General features: G+C 34.3%; 1 protein-coding gene across 1 annotated transcript in view; it reads left to right on the top strand.

The window, feature by feature from the left end:
• LOC150079662 (prolyl endopeptidase-like) overlaps positions 1-20,750 on the top strand; it is a 128,966-nt gene that overhangs the window by 37,113 nt on the left and 71,103 nt on the right. The window contains 6 exon segments of the mRNA XM_090383385.1: positions 2,815-2,916; positions 7,892-8,034; positions 10,565-10,677; positions 11,506-11,651; positions 17,160-17,264; positions 17,530-17,634. Of these exon segments, the coding sequence (XP_090239511.1) occupies positions 2,815-2,916; positions 7,892-8,034; positions 10,565-10,677; positions 11,506-11,651; positions 17,160-17,264; positions 17,530-17,634 (714 nt within the window).

Raw genomic sequence — 20,750 nt, 5'->3', positions numbered from 1 at the left:
CAACTGTTTTTTGTAATTGGTTATCCAGTTTTCTCTCTGATCGCTCACTGAGGGTGATGGTAGATGGCTCTCTCTCTCTTCTAACTTCTCCACTAATGCTGGCGTACCCCCAAGGTTCAGTACTTTCCCCCACTCTTTTCCTCTTGTATATTAATGACCTTCCATTGACTGGAAATCCTCCTATCCATAGTTTTACCAATGATAGCACATTGCATTCCACTTTCCATTTTGAGAAACCTTGCCCTGCTCAGTCAGCTTCAACTTCTCGAATATCCGCTACCAATTCCCTAAATGCCGGTCTCCAGGTAATCCTCCAGTGGAGCAAAGACAACTTAGTTGATTTCAATCCTTCTAAAACTCCGTCTTGTCTTATATCTCGCAAAAAGGATTCTTCTGCTCCTATGCTTATCTTTGGTAACACTCTGATTGCTAGGCAAAATGATATATCTCTTTTGGTGATTACCCTGACTTCTAATCTCTCTTGACACAAGCACATTACAAATATTGCTTCCTCTGCATCTAAAAATCTTGGTTTTCTCTTTTGCTCTTGGAGTTACCTTTCTTCCAAACAGCTGTTCACTCTGTACAAATCGCAAATCCGCTCTACCATGGAATATTGTTCCCACATGGGGGTGGTGTCCCCAAAACCTCTCTCGGGCTTCTAGATTCCATTCAGAAGAGGGCATTTAGGTTAATTAATGATTCATCTCTAACAGAGTCTCTCCACTTGCTGTCTCATAGATATACTGTTTCTGCTGCATGCCTTTTCTACAGATACTTCCATGGGCACTGTTCTTCTGAATTGGCTTCTATAATTCCCGCTTTCTCTTTCAAAACAGTCCGAACACATGCTGCCACCAGCCAACATCCATTTACTGTCCAACTTCAAACTCACAGAACCAACTTTTCACCTTCCTTGTTTATTCATTCAACTGCCATTTTATGGAACAACCTTCCTTCATATGTATTTCCTGAAAATTACAATCTACAGAAATTCAAGTCTAATGTCAACAAATATATTCTTTTGCCTTCTCAACCTCCAACCCAAGCACGGTACTAAGTACTATAGGTTCTAATACCTCTCGTGTTTGGGGTTTTCAAAAAAAAAATAATAATAATAAATAAATAAAACTTCTAAATGTGATGTTCACTATGTGAACAATATTCTGGAATTATAGTATTACATTGTCATGTGTCACTGGTAACATAATTTGTATGTTCCCTACCTGTCAAGTGCATTATGGCCTAAGTTGCCAATGTACCATTATAAAAATCAAATTAAATCAATGCAATCTGCTCTGTTATACTCTTTTTACATCCAACAAATTTCAGTTTGCCTCACTGCACTTTGTCCTTCAAATAATTTCACAACTAAATAAAATAATAGCAGAAATACCATTTGTATCATGATTGAGATTATATGAACAAGGTGACCAAGCTATTATAAAAAAAGTGGAAGTTATGCAGTCTTTGGGAATATATTATAAAGCAGTTGTGTCACTGAGCAAACAATATACAATGGTTCCTCCATCCAGCATGAAACCACTATGTCCAGTCACCCTCTAGCTTGAAGGTTGGGAATAAAGCAGTGAGTGAAGTGTATTTTCATACTGAGTGCTATACACATGATGCATGTGTGCATGCATGCAATGGAATTTCATTGTAATAGCCCACAGGTGTGATATTTCTTGTATCTGATGGTTCTTGTTGTTGATGTTAACATTCACTTGAAAGTGCACCTCATTGACCCAAGAATGTTTCATGGTGAATTATTATCCATTTCTAGCCAGAACCTGTAGAAAAATCTGAACATTTTTCAGGATCACTTGGAATCAGCTGCTGTACCAGGTTCAGTTTATGGAAGTAATATTTGCACACCTTGTGAACAGTTTGCGACATGTTTAGTCATATAGAAAATTGCTTTGTCACATAACAATAGAAAAGTGAATTGGCTGCTATGCTCTCCAACGTTGATACTGAAGTTCATCAACACATGTCAGAAACTGGTTGCCTTCCTCTATCATGGTATACAGACAAATCCTCATGGTATGCAGGTGCCCCACCTTCTCAAAATTTTATATTATGTTGCATATACTATTTTGCATCAGAAGCCCACATCTGAAGCTTTTCTGTTATTCGTGAAGAACAGCCAGGGAACTGCTGTTGTTTTGGTAATGTTTGTTGGGCTTAAACAACAAAGCATAATCCTTCAGTACGAGCTCATGGCAAGTTTTCACATCCATTCTGTCATCGGCTGTTCTTAAAACTCTTCTACAGATATGTTAGCATAAAAAATTTATCATAATTCTGGTATACAGTGCCATTCGCTCCCCTTTCCCTTTGTGGTATATTACGGATTTTTTTCTTTCCTTTCATATTGCTCCTCTCCGCATTGCTTAGAATATTGTCCATTCATCTTAGTGTGGGATTAACCATTTTGCGTCTACCTTTGAAGTGACAGTTTAATTATAGCCACCCTTTACTTTGGATTAGTTTTTTTATTTTTATTATTTTTTTTTTCTGTTGCAGTCTGAGCTGAACTAATTCAATAAAATTTAAATGGTAGTATATTTTTACTCACTTGCAATTCTAATATTTAAATGTGTTCTTGGCTATATTGAAACCTGTGCTTTCTGTAGAATTCTTACCCAGACTCCTTATTAATTGGAGTATGTCTCCAGAAATTCTACAGATGCAAAGTTATTTCAAATATAACATTGAAGCGCATGATTCACTGATAACCAGATAAAAATTTTAGATTAATTTTGAAGTTAGAAGCAATACACTATTAAATTTTCCTTCACTTTTTTGAAGGTAAGAAATGTTTCTTCAGGTGAGGATTATCCTGAATTACTAGAAAAGGTTAAATTTTCTTCGATTGCCTGGACCCATGATAATAAAGGTTTTTTCTATGCAGTAAGTATATTTATCAGAAATTTGAATTTTAAAACAAGTTATTTTCCTTTTGATGTTGGATAATATTTTTTCACATATAATTTATTTAAATACAGTGATTCCATTATAGTATTATTTTGTAAAGGTATAGTTCATGCGTAACTATCTACTATGTCCAGTTATCAACACTTCTCAGAGAAGGGAATGTCAGCACAAATCCAATTCTTTTGTATCATTTTATAGCAATATCTACAATTTTATATAATTGAAATTTGTTATAATATTTGTAATAATATTTGTTTTGTTTTTTCTAACTTAATTTTTTATAATTTTTTGTACCATGTTATAGCAACATCTCTTTTTTATAATTTAGAGGATAGAAAAATGATAGTACAAAGAGAAACATAATAAGTTGTGTGTTCCTCTTGGCACACAACTTAATAGTTATTGAAAATTGAAAAATACTCTTAACTGAATCCAAAAAAAAAATATGTATGGGTACACACACACACACACACACACACCAGTGCACAAGAACTTAAGTGCTACCCTTAATGCAGTGATTACTTGAGCTAGACTCTATCTCATTTCAGGGATATGCATTAATAAGCTAATTTTACCTGCAGTGGCATTGCAACAACAGATGCAAATAAAAGTTCCATTTTGCTTTCTTTCAGTAACTCCACTGGTTTGTCTTATTGACAATTAGTGATGTGAGAAATTGGCATAAAGCTTTCAGTAAACCTTGCTCCCATATTTGTTTGTTTACATTCAGAGTGCTCTGGCAAAATGAATTTGGAATTTGTGCATGGGGAATAATTGTGGTCATTATTCTTTATCCAGTGAGGGATAAACAAATATCTATTGTTTATCATGTGATATCCTCCCATTTTTTTTACATGAAATTCAATCTGTGGTTATAAAAGAATTTTAGAATATAACTATTGCCACTGTGAACATATATTCTATTTTTATAATGCTCTTAACCATTAACAAAATTAAAGTTAAATATTCAAGAGCACTAAAGTTATAAGCATTACAGGGATTGTTTTTATCTCTGTGAAAAATACAGTAGAATGTTGGTTATCTGGAATAATTTGAAAGGCTGATTTTTCGTCTTTTTTTATTAATGGTAGTATTTGAGACAAATGTTTATTATGCTGTGAGAGTATTTCTGTCTGTCTTTTTTTTTTTTTTTTTTTTTTTTACATCATATATCTGGTGAAGTGTTGGATTAGGACTAATGGGTTTTCTCGGAAACCATGAGTGATAGAATTTAGTCATTCGCTTCCGTGGACCCAATTTTCCATGACATATTTTGTTCTCTTCACTTCATTTCATATTATGCTTTGTTTGGCTCCAGATTCAGTAGGAATAATATCAGCTTGAAACTGTGATTTATTATTTTTCTCAGGTTTTTTTTTTTTTTTTTTACATTTTTTTATGGTAAAATGTCAACGAAAAGAAACAGCACTAAAATGGGCAGAAAACCAGGAAGAATGTGATATAATCAAATTGATATTATTAAGGAACTTGAGAGATTTCACAGCAAAAAAAGTCACAAAAAATGATCAAATATTATTTTAAAAAATTAATTTTTTTTCCACACAAAATTTGCAGAAGAGAATACCTACCTGAATATACAAACATATGTAACGTAAATGTGCAAATTTTTATGTATAAGTTATTATTATTTTTAATTAAATAAATTAAATTTTTTACACTATTTAAAGTCTTTTTCTTTTACCTTAATACATTATAACAGAATTTATTTAATTTTACCTTATTTTCGATTTTCCAAAACATTTTGCTATCCGGAAGAGGTCTGACATTAATTATTCCGGATAACTGATGCTCTATTGTACTGTTATTTTTTCTTACTAAAATTATTTTTATATGTGACTAGGAAAAACATTGTTTCAAGGACAGATAAGTAATAACTGCTTGTTACAGGCTTCTGAACTTTGGTGTAAAAGTCACTCAGGTCAGAGTAAAAAAACTTAAAATATGAAAATTATCTTTTATATTTAGAGTACATTACCAATAAAAATAAAATTGAAAGGTCTTCATATACATCAGCATTTCAGCTTTGGGTCAGAAATTATTGCACACATGTACAAAGTGTAACTAGAATGCTCCACTATTCTGTTCTGCCCTCCTTTCTTATTTTTTGGTTTATTAGGAGTGCAAGTTAATTTTTTGATGAGTGTTTTTTTATATTTATACTAAATTAAATATTGTATATATCTTATAAGCATTTTTATTTTACTATAATATTACAATATATCCCTGTTGATATGATATTGGATTATTCAAAATGCTGTTTATTTTGAAGTCAACACTCCCAATTCCTGACCAACAATAGGGTTCTTCATGCATTTTGGTACTGATTATTCAAAATATGTATACAGTAAAATTTGAAGTCTGAATTGACAACCTGTGAATAGCTTGTCTAGTTCTGAGCGTGCCAAAACTAGCTACCAGCAACATCATTGTGCAGTGTATGATGCCTTTAAATTTTGCATTTCTATTCACTTCCCCAAGAACGTGTGCAGAATCTTGGACAATTCACATAACTACATAAATAAATAAAGGAGAATAACGGAGAATTTGCGCAACTACATAAATAAAGAAAGAAAGAAAGAAAGAAAAAATACAATGATAAAGATTGAAAATGATTTCCCAACTCAGGTGCTGTGCATCTTCAAGTCACCATATGTATGGGCTCAATTTGAGAATGACAATGAATGCGTTTCAGAGAAAAATATACTTTCACGTTGGAGAATTTAAAAAAAATTAACTCTTAAGCAATTTACAACAGGATATATAAAATATTTTTTAAACTTCTTGTGTATAATAACAGGATCACCAAATTTCATTTTTTTGCCATGATAGTTATACAAGCATATGGGAAATAATAGTATATTATTTTTCTTTTCTATAATATACTATTATTTTCCATGAAAAAATAAATACTACAATTAAGGTAACTTTTCATAAAGATGCAATATTGCTACCTATATATTAAGACACCCCACTATTCAAATAAAATAAACCATAAAATAAAAAACCAAAGCAACACACATCCTGAATAGTGCAAGTACGTCACTCCCCACCCTAAGATGCACCCCTCACAGCCACCAAAGCATGAAAGCCACTTACTATAAAATAATAAAACTGAAGACGGGGAGCTCATAAGCACTGCCTTTTCAAGGGACACCAGCACTTTTGAACTCCAAAGATCATATATCAGTCTTTGACCGCTATCCAACCAGATACTAACAGATATCCCTATACAATCCTGAAAACAAAAGAAGTAACAAACAGAAAGATATGCTATGGCCAGCACCCTTTATAGATTAAATAAAGGGACACAACAAACAAAGTGCTAATTTAAATATTGACACAGCTAATCAACAGATTTAAAGCAAATACAAATGTGCAAATAAACACTGACCCAAATAATAATAAACAGAATAAACATAAACAAATTTGGATTTTTATTTTATTTTATTTGAATATTGTGGCATGCCTTAGTACACAGGTAGTGATATTGCACCTTTCTGAGAAGTTACCCGATTGTTGCATTTATTTGTATTGTAGAAAATCATATTTTATTTTTTGCAGTAGTCCTGTAGACATAACTACTTTTGTTTAATTATAAAAAGTGCTGTGTTATGTATAATTGTACCTACCTCCTAAAGATATATCTTAGGATGTTATTTACTGCTTGATACTTGAAATTCATGCAAAAAAAATTGACATCTCTCTTCCAGCAATGACACTCATTCAACTTTGTAACATTGCACCAACTACACTTGCTAATTACAGCTATGTGAGCTGGTCATAGAGTGGAACTGGTGATAATTTTTTTGAATTTAGAGAAGTGAGGGGAAGAGAGAAAGAATGTGTAATTTTTGAATACTGCTGAAAAATTTACATTTGATCGCCAGTTGTGAAATTTACCTTGGTTGTGTGGAATTAAGTCTCTTTTTTTTTTTTGTGTGCATAAATTAAGTCAATATTTATGGAAAAGATTAACCATAAACTGCTTCAGGAACTTTTCACTCATTTCGGTACAACTTTGCTGAGCCAAGTTAAAAGACAAAAGATATAAAAATTTATCACATGCTTTTGAATTAAACAGTTTTGACATCATGAAAATCCTTTTTTTTTTTTTCTCTCTTTTGCTATGCATTATTTATTTTATTATATTGTTGTGCGCAATATTTTTCTTTCAGTAAGCAGCTTCCATGGTTAACCTTTTCTATGAATAGTAACTTATTGTTGTACACACACAAATAATTGTAAAATTTTGCAGTTATAATAAATCAGCATTTTTGGTCTGCCATTCTCAGCCTTTCTAAAGTGATGACAAAGTGGTCACTGGGTTCACTGGTGTAATCAGCAAGATTAGGTTTTGCTTAATTATAAAATTTTCTGAAGGTGATAATGTAAAATGGCACATATTTTTGCATTGATTACAAGTATTAAACAGCAAATAATATCCCAAGACATACATATCCCCCCTTTCACTTTCTCTAGCATAGAAGGTATGTACAATTATACATAATAAACAACATTTATGTTTATTTTAACATATTAATGTACAGCTTGCATACATTGATCTGTACAATATGTAAGGGATAAAATGAAACTTAGCAATCTTATCACATTCAGCTGAAACGTTGAATTTTTCCACAGTGATTTGTTATCTTTCTCATATTGACTAATGGATTAATCATTAACTTAATCATTCATGAATTAAAACAAAACTAAAAGATTATCATTACTTTATGAGAATTAAGAGAATTCTGCACAGTCATAAGGGCATATGACTAAAATTTTTTCTTGATTGATTAATTAATACGGACTTGTTTGTTTCCTAATCTAAATTGATATATTTTGGTCTCCTGAACTTCCATTTAACCAGATTTTACTGTATAATGTATATTTTGAGATTATTAGTGAAAATGGGTATACTCTTTTCCCCCAGCGCTATCCTGTGCACGAAGGTAGAAGTGATGGAACAGAAATTATAGCCAATGAGCATCAGAAGCTCTATTATCACAAAATAGGTACAGATCAGTCAAAAGATACTCTTTGTGTTGAATTTCCTGAACATCCAAGATGGCGAATGTAAGTATCTATTAATGTTGTTGCTTGATTCCATAATTTCTTAAATAATTCAGACAGGTTAAATATCTTCAAGATTTAGGAAACACATATTTTGTTGTTTTGTTTCAAAGAAACTGAATTTATGAAGTGTTAGTGTATTGTACTGTTCAAAACCTCTCCATTTTCTGTAAATTGTAGCTATTCAATCATTGCTTTGCCTGCTTTTGCTGGATATAAAAGCAATTTCTGGACCAGGTGGGGTAGGGCTGTGCAACCCCGATATAACTAACTTAGCTACAGTGCGGAAAAAAAAATCTATAAAAATTCCTCCCATCTGACAGCATTTTACCTCAGGACCTGACACTTCTTTCTTGGCATCAAGGCTGTTCAAAATTCTTCTGTCATCCTTTTTACGGAAGACTCCAGGAGGATTTGAATGGAGTGTACTGGGAATGGCAGGAGGTGGGTTACCAAGATCATCAGTACAAGAGTTAGAAGAAAAGTATGATGCTAGCAAGTCAGCTTTATCATTGGCTGAAATGGCAATAGAACAATCGGGTTTTAATAGAGGTCAGAGTAGAAATGAGCAAAAGTTGCTGCCGATAGCTTTCACAAGAGACCAGACTACCATTTGGACAAGAGCAAGTTTTCTACTATGTCTATTCAAAATCTGGTTTGGACTGATTAATAACTATTTTTCAATTGTTGTGAGCTTTGGTATAGGAAGAAAATGAACCTGGAGATTTGATCCAGTTGTGATATGCAACATAACATTCTTATCTTGAACAGCCTTAGCACATTTATTGGAAAACGAAGGTTTAGATAAAGGACAAGATTTTAAGGTGGATTGTGGAATAAAGGAATCATCCCTACAAAGAATAATTTCACTGACACAGTCTGAGAAAACATTGACATCAGAAGACTTAAAATAGTAATTCAACCAAGTAAAAGAAGAATAGAAATCGTGCCGATCATCGTGTTTTGCATTCTTGTAATGCCAAACAACATAAGGTTGAGAATGGCCACAAGAGAAAGGCTCCATTGGAGAAGAGACCCTCCCCAAGTTGTGATCTGTGCCTAGAGGACCATTCCCTCGACCGTGTTCTTGGAAGGTTTGTTTGTGAAAAAAGATCTATGTGGTTAGAATGATTGTCTGGTATTCTGGTAGGTAAATGAACAATCTGTGCAAGGTCATTAGTAATTACAAAAGCCTCAACATCTTGACCAGCTGCATCCACAGGACTAGAAAACAGAAGCCAGCTGGAGTTGTGAACATTATAATTACCAATGAAAATTACCTCACTGTTAAAGACAACAGATGAATTTGGCAGAATGGGGAACAGAAAAGATTGAAAAGACAAGATTTCAAATTACTATCTCTGACAGGGAATATCAGAGCAGAAATATGCACGAGCACCACCTTGGAAGCTAATGGAATTGTACAGAGAATAATTAGGACAACTGAGATGAGCAATGGTTGAATTAACCGATAATTGGGATTCTGTCAGAAAAAGTGGGGCTTGGCAGACTGTAATTGGAAATGGACATCATCGAGATTGGAAATGAGACCAAGTACATTTGTGAAATGAATGAGTAAGTGTCTGGGAGGTTTAGATCTTTTCACAGATAAGTTTGTTCTATTAGTTTCACTATTCGTGATATATTCATTAGTAAGAAAAGGTAGAGAGGACATGTTCATGGATATGAGATAATGAAATGTTTGGATATGACATACACACAGCAGGAATACAACCAGCAACTTGATATGATGTGGCCACAACAATGTTCCCCCATATACACTACTCATATTTCCTCCAGTCACCATTTGGCAGAGTAGAGGCAGTGAGATTGTATACTAGCTGATCTGGATGCCGCCTCTTGGAGAGATTTACCAATAAGTTTGGCCCAGTGGACTATTTAGTAGCCAGCCTGTGAACACCAGTTTAAAAATGGACCCTCAAAATGTAAGGAGTTGGTTCTTGCCATGATCTTCATCATAACTCAAAAGATATCAATTATACTGCATGATAGAAGAGATATTTATGCTATTTCATGGGTCTCTGAAGGACCATATAAGTCCTTCAGAGACCCATGAAATAGCATTACATCACCTTTCCTGAAAAGGGCAGGGCAAAACAGTACAACTGTCTGTAAAAGCCAAGGGATCCCTACTCCCTCTGAATGAGGGGGAGTGGGGGTTGCAGCTTGATTCAAGAGCCTTTAAGAATTTCTCCAGTTGCCAACAGAATTTGAACCCAGATAAGTGACAAAACCACTGTAATGTCATGGAGGATAGTATTTAAAACAACCCATGTCATAATTGTGATTCTGTATATCTTACAAGCTTTTTTTGGTATACTTCCAGATAGTCTGGATTTTTTGGATAGAACTGCCAAATTACAACTATCATTTATAACTTATAAAATTATATGCCACAAATTTCTTAAAAGAAAATTATGTTACTGCATGCTACCTTAAAATTGAAGTTATACTTCTCTGGCAGCTTTTACTTGAAGTGTACAGTTTAACCTATTGCACTGTTTTATTACAGTGGAGCAGAAATCAGTGATTGTGGTCAGTACCTTTTCATCACAGTACGGGAAGGCTGCCAGGACAACCTTTTATATTTTTGTGATCTGGAGTGTCTAACCAATGGTATTTCAGGTATGTTTTGTTTGTAACATGTGTTGTGTGTGAATAATTTTTATATAAAAAAAAATAATAATAAAGTACCAGTACAAATGGAATAACAATGCACCCAGTATTTTGGGTGCATTTATTCCCTTTTTTTTTTCTTTTTTTTTTCCATCTCAGGCGAAGTACAAACATGGCAAACACCAAAAAATAATAAATAAAATGTTTTTTGTATTCTCATGTTTGCACTTTGCCTGGAAAAAATGGAATTTCTTGTGAAAATATGTAAAATGTTGAGCTATATGTGAGCTTACAAATGTTTTTAATTGAGAAAGTTATGCACCACCAAATACAAAGGATGCGGAAAGGTCAAGGGAATGACCATCGCATATTCCCGGAGCAATATGGCCTTAGTTGCTAATGCTCCTAAAAACCAAATAAAAAATAACAAACGAGAAAGTTAGGAAGTACTGAAAATAGTAAATAAATATAATTAAAAAATAAGTCAAAAAAATACAAAATTTGATTGTATACTTAGATTTTAAAAGTTTATTCACATATTAAACATGCAGATTAGAAAAAAGACTAGTAATGTCAAAATCTTGTATACATATAAGATAAATAAAAGCAATAAATTATTGGGTATGGATACATCCAGCAGGCTCTCATGTTTATTTATTTTTTTTTTTCCAATTATTTTCCACACTTTTGTTTCTTGGTTATTATTTAATTTTTTTTTTTTTATTTAATAAGATTTAAATTTAATAAATTTTTTCCATGTATTAAAAATTTCCATCAGAAATCTGTGTTTTGATGCTTTATTAACCAAATACTGTAATTTTTTTCCCTTATTATTAGGTATTGTTCCCCTTGTCTGTGTTATAGAAAACTTTGAAGCAGAATATGAATACGTAACAAATGAAGGTAGCATTTGTACCATACGGACTAATAAAAATGCAACTCGTTATCGTTTGGTGAACATTGATCTCTGTAAATTACATCAGGTAAAAAAAAAATAATAATAATAAATGGAAATTAAAGTAAAATTAGAAATAAAGAATGCATACTGCATATTATAGTATGCACTCCTCAAAAAGTTCAGGAGCAATTCAGTTTGCTTGCAAAACCGATTTCATTTTTAAAAAAATGTTAGAATTGTTTAAAAATATGTTGTTAAATTGTTTTGCAAGTAAATTGAAGTGCTCATGAAAATTAAGTTTATGAACTATTTATTTTACTGAAAACATTTTAAATAAATTATATTTTATCTTAAAGGAATTTTCCTAAAAAAAGAATGGCTATTTCAGTGTTGTTATTCCATATTTTCTTGCTATGTATGAAAAAGAAAACTTGTACAAATAATAAGTACATTAGTAAACTAAATTACTGTCTTTTCTCTTATAATGCAGAGATACATATACTGTTAATTAATTGCCTAATATGCAGTATTTGAAAATATAATATGAATACAGTTGGACAGAGGTTGATAGCCTTTTAGAGTTGGAATGCTAGATTTACTCTAGTATAAGCTCTGGTGTCAGTGGTGATCTATATGAAAGATATCTGCCATTAACTTGCAAAAATGTAGTTAAGTAATAAATAGGATTTTTTTTGTTTTAAATGCAGTAGGGGGCATAACTCTGAAATTAAATTTTTCTCTTTGCAGACATAAACCTTTTCCTTATCCACATATATTCATTACATAGTACACTGAGCAGACAGAAATCATGAGATATCTACCTAGTAAGGGGTAGGCCCACCTTTTGTCTGGATAAGGGCAGTCACGCGGCAAGGCATTGAGTCCACTAGTTCACGAAAACATTCCGCAGGTATTTCCATCCATGCTTGCTGCACTGCTGTCAATAATTCTGTCGCATTCCTGTGTGGAGCCAAAGCTTGAATGGACCTTTCCACACCATCCCAAATATGCTCCACAGGGTTCATGTCCAGGGAAATGGGGGGCATTCCATGGTGGTAAAATCTGTGGAATGTTCTTCAAACCATGTTCTAGTTGACACTGCTCTTTGAGGATGCACATAGTCCTGCTGGAAGAGTCAATTGCCCTATCAGTGCACGATGACCATGAAGGGATGCAGATAGTCTGCAAGGATGGACACGTAACTTGGACTGTTCAAAGATGAACAGTACCAGAGGTCCCAATGTGTACCAGTTGAATATGCCCTAGACCATTACTGACCATCCACCTGCCTGAACAGTTCCTTGTTGACATGACTGGTGCATAGTTTCATGCTGCTTCTGCCAAATATGTGCCCTCCTGTCCACTTGAAATAACTGAGAACGGGACTCATCAGACCAGGAGACCTGTCTCCAAGCATCCTAGGTCCAGTGCCGATGTTCTTTTGCCCAGTCAAGGCATAGAAGCCTGTGTCGTGGTGTTAGCATTGGGATTCTGGTGGGTTGGCGGCTCCCATAACCTATTGCAGCTAATGATTGCCTGATGTTCTTGGTGAAGACATTTCTGGCACCTCCCTTGTTGAAGTTGACGGTGAGTTGTGCCACTGTCGCTCTCTGATTGGCTGAAACAATGCAAGACAGATGTCGACAGCTACGTTCATCCACCACCTTTCTCTGCCCACAGTGCTGGCTGCAATGAGATGTTATTCCGGAAATGGCATATTCCCGATACACTCTAGATACTGTTGGACGGGGATAGTACAATTTCTGTACCACCTCTGTGATAGAGTGGCCCATGAGTCGGGCACCCACTATCTCTCTTTCAAAGTTGGTTAACTTGCAATGTTTATCCATGCCAACATCAAATTACCATCTACATAAATGCAGTGTACTTATATACCTGCCAAGTGGGGGTTTGTCCACTAGTGAGAGGGGTGACATTGCCCAGGAACCAGATATCCCATGAATTATGTCCTTTCAGTGTATATATTTCCAGTTTTACTAATAATTCACCTGCTCAGAAATACAGTACATGGATAAATGGAGTAGGCTCCAGTGATGAGTTGGCACCTGAAAATAGTCTCCAGGTTCTTTATTTTTTTTTATTCAGTTGAATATAATGTACAATATATTTTGTTAATTGTTATTTGGCTCTCCTTTTTATCAGTTATATCAACCCTTGAAACAGCAATTAAATTCTGAGATGTATGAGAAATCCACAAAGCTGTGTGACTATGAATCCATATTCTTCCACAAAAAATACATAGCCCGTTGTTAACATTGATGTTAGTATTTTGGCTGTCTTGACTGGCAGTTACAACGAAGTTGCAAACTATTCTGCAGTCACAGATGACTTTATTGACTATTAAAAAAAATTATTTAACTATGAATAGCTTGTTTTATTTATTTCATTATTAAATAGTGGATGCTCTCAAGTAGATAAAAGTTCACAAAAAATTAACTGTTGTGCCTTTGTGATATAGTACTGAAATACTAAGAAAGAAGAATTGAAATCAAATGGCTTTTTAGATGATAAACAGGACAGTCATCCATGTGGAAGTTCATATGTGCATTTTTAATAAGTTTTTATTGAGGCATCTGCACTGGTGTTCAAAGAAAGTGCATCACCTAGGAATTTTACATTTCTAAGCCTTTTTTTGCGATGGTATATTACATTAATGACTAGAATCACAAATAGAAATATAAACAAAAGATATTTATTAATGATTAATGCAAAGCTAAGTAATATTTGACAGGTGCTCTCAAAATATATTTGAAAATGAGCATTTGCAACCTTTGTACAACAGTTTTGGTAAACACAATAATTATGGCTGTAATATTATCAGAAGCCCTCAATTTGCTTCAGTTTATCATTTTAAATGGAAAACAAAATGAAAAGTTCACCAGGTGCAAACTAATATTTAGTTGAACCGGCTCTGGCCCTGATGACAGCAGCACACCGTCGAGGCATTGACAAGATCAATTTCTGGAGATAATCAACTGATAGTTTGTGATTCCAAACACGAATTATGGTTTCCTGAAGTTCACGAAAGGTCTTTGGTTTCTTTTTGGCAACTGCAGATTCCACACAATGCCAACAGTTCTCTACAGAATTCAGGTCCGGGCTGTTTCCTGGCCAATTAACAGTTGTAATGGACTGTTCTTCCAACCATTTTTTTCCTCTGTAATAAGTGTAAACACATTACTGTTGAACCTCTAATGCAGAAATGAAGCTAAAGTAACTACAGAAGTTCCTAGTTACTCTTTTCGCTCGATGACAAGGACAAGAGTCATCCTGAAAGATGCCGTTACTTGACAGGTTGAAATGGTCTCTAATGGTTGGCAGAAATTTGCCTTCCAATATAGCCAGGTATCCATTGGCATTTACAGAACCTTTTATAAACTGCAGGTGACCTACTCCACCATAGATATGAAATGCACCCCCATATCATTTGGCTGGTATGGAATTTCACTGTAGACACCATACAGTGTGGATGGTATTCTTCACCACATCTATGGCGAATCGTTTTTCTCCTATCAGAGCCATGCAGGTTGAATTTCTTCTCACTCGGGAAAATATCTGACTTCCACTGTTCAGAGGTCCATTTGACATGCTCCTTACACCAAATTAATCTGGCCTTTTTCATTTTTTTGTGTGAAGAGGGGGCTTCTTAGGATGATGGGCTACAAGTCCATTTTTGAAGAGGCGTCTTCTGACTGTTACTGTACTTGCTACCACTCTTGTATTTTATTCCCATTCTCATCTTCAGCTCAGGTGAAGAAGCTTTATGGTTTTTAAGGCATAAGTGCTTCAAAACACAGTCCTGTTTTGGCATGGAGACTTGTTTGCATCCAGTTCCTTTTTTCCTATCAGCAGAACCAGTATTCTTGAGTTTGGAAAGAAATCGACTCGCTGTCAACTGATTACAAGACACTCTATAAGCAATATAATGGGAAGAACATCCTTCCTCATGTAAAGCAACAATAGCACTCTTTCTTCCTGGCATCAACTGCATGTAACTCGCCATCCTGACACAAGCAAGGAATGACTGCAACTCTTGCAGAGCGTGCTTATATAGCTGAAAGTAACAGCTGATGCAATATTACATCATCACCTATGCATGTCAATCTTATCTAATGCAATCTGTAAGAAATGTTGCCATGTACTTACGTTATTCGGACGACAATTACAATTTTAAGGGGTGATGCACTTTCTTTGAACACCACATGCATAAATACATTATCATTATTATAATATAAATAAAAATTTTAAAAACTTTTTTTTTTTCTTTTTCATTTACTGATTATTTATACATGCTATTATGAAAAAATATAAGTATTACTGCAGGAAGAAACACATTTTAATATTAGTTTTAGCCAAATGTACTTCACCTTCCCAAAGTGAAGACTACTTTTTGGTTGTGGCGTGTAACAGGTTCTCCCACATTTTCTACTATTGATAATACTTAATATCATAATGAAAAATGGCCGTACATCACTGTTCGTTCTCTGTGACTTCCTGCACCTTCCTATTTTGATAAACACGGGATTTTTAATGTTATGGTTATCAAATTCCTTTGATTTTAAGTAAAGAATTGAGATAGGACACTTTTGACAACATTAAACTCAACTCCTCGTCCATTGAGATAAATGCAGACTTTAGAAGAGAATCTGATGATGGAAATGCAGCGAATACTGTGAATGCAGAATTTTTTTATTTTTTTCCTACCCATACATCTCGGTTTTGGTACATGTGATCTCGGCAGTATGAGGACATGCATTGTCTTGGTGAAGCACAACATCCTTGAGACTAGTCAAAAAAGGATGTTTTTCTTGCAATGCAGTGCTCAAACTTTGAAGTTGCTAGCAGACTTCAGCTGTGATGGTTTCATTGAGTTGTAACAGTTCAAAATAAACCACATCTCTTAAATCCCTCCCCACCCCACCCAATGCACAGCACAACCTTGTGAACACTATCTTTTGGCTGTGCTTAGCAGGTTCTCCAACAGTAACCCACTCACTAATGCTTGACATTATGGTGAAGTATCCATTTTTCATCCTCAGTAGTGAGTGAGTTAAAAACAGTCTCTATAATTGTCTGGAACCACCAAGTTTTGATACTTTTTTCAGCCTATTTAAGTGGCAACGGATGATGGAATGCACGAGTTGAGCTTCTGGACAAGATCTTCAGGGTTAGAGTAGGAGCTTCATATTGCTAGGTTAAGGAGGGTCCACATCTATAGTAAGGTCAACAAACTCTTTAATCAGATAACTATATTTTAACCCAAGAAATTTATATAGTAGGAATAGCAGCATTGTTTTGAATCATTGTAAAGTACTAAATTTTAAATTGCAGTAATTTAAAGAATTTTAAAATTATTTTTTATAAATTCTACAGTTTGAAATGAATAATATGGGTTGTAGCAGTTTCTCATTTTAATATCCAAGATAATGAATTTAGTTTATCATAAGGTGATGTAGAATTTTCAAATTTAACAGTTGAAATGTTTTACATTACAAATATTAAATTTATATTACAAAGAGATTATAAGGATATTTGCCAAAGAATTATTTATTCTGGTAAGTTTTCTTTGCAGGAACATTGGTTAGATCTAGTGTCTGAAGATCAAAAAGATGTGTTGGATTGGGCAGCATGTGTTAATGGTGACCAGCTCATACTTTGTTATATTCATGATGTTAAGGTACAGTTATTTGCTTGCTTTCTTTCCTTTTTTTTTTTTTTTTTGTGGAATTAGACAACAAAAAAAAAAAAAAAAAAAAATCCTATGTTGTTCCATTAGTGGCATGTTTGCAAATAAAGAATTGAATTAATTAGGAATAGGAGTCAAAATCTTCTTGCTAGGGATAATTTACAGGTACTACATATGAGTGGTACCTGTAAACTTGACAAACCTGTCAAAATAATTAGGTATAAATAAATGATACATTTGATTTCTTTTTTTATAGAATGTCCTTCAACTCCATGAATTGAAAACAGGCAAAAAAACAACAACATTTCCTCTAGAAGTTGGAACAGTTATTGGTTATTCGGGGCGTAAAAAGGACACAGAAGTAAGGATAGAGCAAACCTTGCATTCTTTGTATAGTGTTTTATTTTTAATTAATAATATTAACCCTTAAGTAGTCATGTCAATGTTTTTTTAGGATCACATATGAATTCAGAAAAACGTAATCACATTCAAAATATTTGAATTATTTCTTGCCTTAAAAATTCAATCTATTATTAACAGAATCTATTAATAATAGATTAATCTATTATTAACACAACTGTGAATTTTTTTTATATTAAAAAAATGTGCACACACACACACACACTTTCGTAACTCGCTCAAATAAAATTGAGAATATATTGACTCAAACCAGTTGTTGGCCGCATCCGTTACAGCATTGTCACTGTCTAATTTTTATCCTTTCAAGTCCTTTTTTAGATTTGGAAATAGAAAATAGTCCAATGGAGCCAAATCTGGTGAGTAGGATGGATGCTGTTATAGTTCGAACCCACAGTCATGCAGTGTTGCCTGAGTCAAATGCTCTGTTTGCCAGTGCATTATCTTGATGCAAGATGACTTCTTTAGTTAATTTCCTGTGCCTCAAGCTTCATTTCCTTGTGGAAGCATCTCAGTAGGTTAGAATAATACTTGGCATTGATAGTGGCACCTCTTTCCAGGAAATCAACCATGATCACTCCTTCTGCATCCCAGAAGACAGAAACCATGACTTTCCCAGTTGGCTTCTGCACTCAATTTTTTTAGGAGTTGGGAGACGAGGGATGCTCCCACTGTTTTGATTGTTCTTTTGAGAACAATCAAACTGAGCTTCATTAGCTTCAGACTGCTGTGCAATTTTATGAAAACACCTCATTCTTTCTCACTTCTTATCTGCATTCGATGTTTTAGGTATCGAATAAATCTTCATTCTTAAAACATTCACCACAATATTGTGAGTTTACTCATAGGAGATGTTGAATGTTGTCTCAATGTGCTTACAATGTTTTTCTACAGTCTTGCACAATCAGGTCATGAATGGCATCCACATTTGCAGTTGTCAACATGGTAACGGGCCACATTTGCAGTTGTCAATGGAATTTTTTTTAATAAAATTCCCTCTTCAGCACTGTAGACATTTTATCATCTCCCTCATTTGGGAGTTAGCTTCCTCAAGCAAAATTTAAATTGAAAAACCCCTGTGCCTCAACTGGGTTGCCAGTAAGACTCTTCAATAACATGAAGCCAGCATGTCAGTGAGTAGACGTGAAAAATGCCACTAATTTTAAATTCTTGTTTTTCAGCGCATGCATATAATTATCAGGAATAGGCTTGACTGAATCCTACATTTTTTTTTCTGCTTGCATGATATTCTGTCTTGAATTTTCAAAAGAAAAATCAAGAAAACACTTTTGCTGAAAGGTTTTGGAAATTTCAGCTGTGTCGACAGAGTAGATGAACAGCACATGTCTGAAATCCTGCAGGATCCCAAAGATCCTGCACTCATGTATGCCTCTTGTGACAACTTGGTTTAAGAATTTAGCAATCCATGACAAACACTGGTCATGATATAATATGGTATTTGCTTTAAATTATGATTATCAATAGAGATATTGAATTTTCTTTCTCACTTTTATCACCAAAACTAAATCTATTACCCAATGGGTATACTGTAATGGGTTACTATAATAGTATAAATCACTCCTTCAGACTTTCAGTCGCTATTTTCCTCTTTGCTGTTCTATTTCCAGTTGGATCATTAGTGCTAGTCATAAGAAGCCCTCTCTTTTTAATGATTGCTTGATGTCAACATTGCATGCACCATGTCAACATGCCAGACATGATAATATCATTTTGCAGTCTTCCTGTTGCTGTAGGTGTTTGCAGCCAGCCACCACCTTTGACTTGGCACATTATAGCCTTAGTTGCCAATGTGCCATAAAATGGCAAATAACCAACCAACCAGAGTCAGCCACCAAAACTCAGCATGGAGACTTATGTTCAATGGTGTTTCCACGTGTGTACAAGGGTCTAGGCATCCAATTTCATTAGAGCCATTACAGTCTGAAGCTTTCAACTTTGTAGCTCAGTGAGTATACATATTATTATTATTAGCTACATGGTGCAAGGAAGCTTGAGGCTTATGCTACACCAGCCAAAAAAAAAAAAAAAAAAAAAATTTTCCTGAGAGAGAGAGAGAGAGAGAGAGAGAGAGAGAGAGAGAGAGAGAGAGAGAGAGAGAGAGAGAGAGAGAGAGAGTCAGTCAAAAGTAGAAGGGAATCACCAAGAAAGAGAAGAATGATGATATCCAGCTCAGGACCCTGGGTGTGCCCAAGATTTGCTCACCAGATGTGAGCCACTGGGGTTATAACAAAGATATTTTAAAAATCGAAATGCAAGTTGCAGCTAGCACTTTCTTATACCACAAACCACCATTGGCTAGAACTGTGTAAAAGTAAACTTCTCTTCATTCTAGCTAAAGATGAGATTTATTTGAATTTATAATACAGATATTTATATAGAGTTACGTTACAGGAGCTTCCTTACTTTTTTCTTATTCTTTCAAGGTGTATAAATTTAACTAGACATACTGTTACTTAGGCCTCCGTAGCTGAGTGGGCAGGAGTGGGAGTGCAGTAGCACACGCTCTTTGAGTAGACCGGGGTTCAAGCCCCTGACTGCTGAATACGGTCAATCTGCCAACCCGCACTGGACCAGCGTGGCAGATTATGGTCCATTTCCCTCGGCATGAATTGTTGAGGAGGCTTCCATCCTGCAGTGGGTTGATAATGGCTGCACTTTACTTTTTTTACTTTTACTGTTACTTAAAAGTCACTTAATTAAAATAAATGCTAATACTCAAACCTTTGGAATTACTTTTAAAAACTTAAAATGTTCAAAACCATGTTGATATGGTTTTGAACAAAGAATCTTTGTTCAAAATCCTTTTTCTGTTTAACTGGAAGCCAGAACCACAGCAACTTAAACACATTAGGTTTGCAGTTAGTATTAGCATAGCCATATAGTGCACGGAACCCACAGGATTTTGCTGCAATAGCCCAAGTTGCAAGAATTTTTTACTTTTGATGTAGTTTAGCAGTTTACTTTTGATGTAGTTTAGCAGTTTACTTTTAATGTAGTTTAATTTTATTTGAAACATAAAGTAAATATAATGAGTTGTTT

The sequence above is a fragment of the Mastigoproctus giganteus genome, chromosome 10 (assembly GCF_048544385.1).
Source record: "Mastigoproctus giganteus isolate SK-2022 chromosome 10, ASM4854438v1, whole genome shotgun sequence".
Classification (NCBI taxonomy): Eukaryota; Metazoa; Arthropoda; class Arachnida; order Uropygi; family Thelyphonidae; genus Mastigoproctus; species Mastigoproctus giganteus.
The sequence above is the reverse complement of the archived record's forward strand: the minus strand, read 5'-3'. Positions and strand labels throughout refer to the sequence as shown.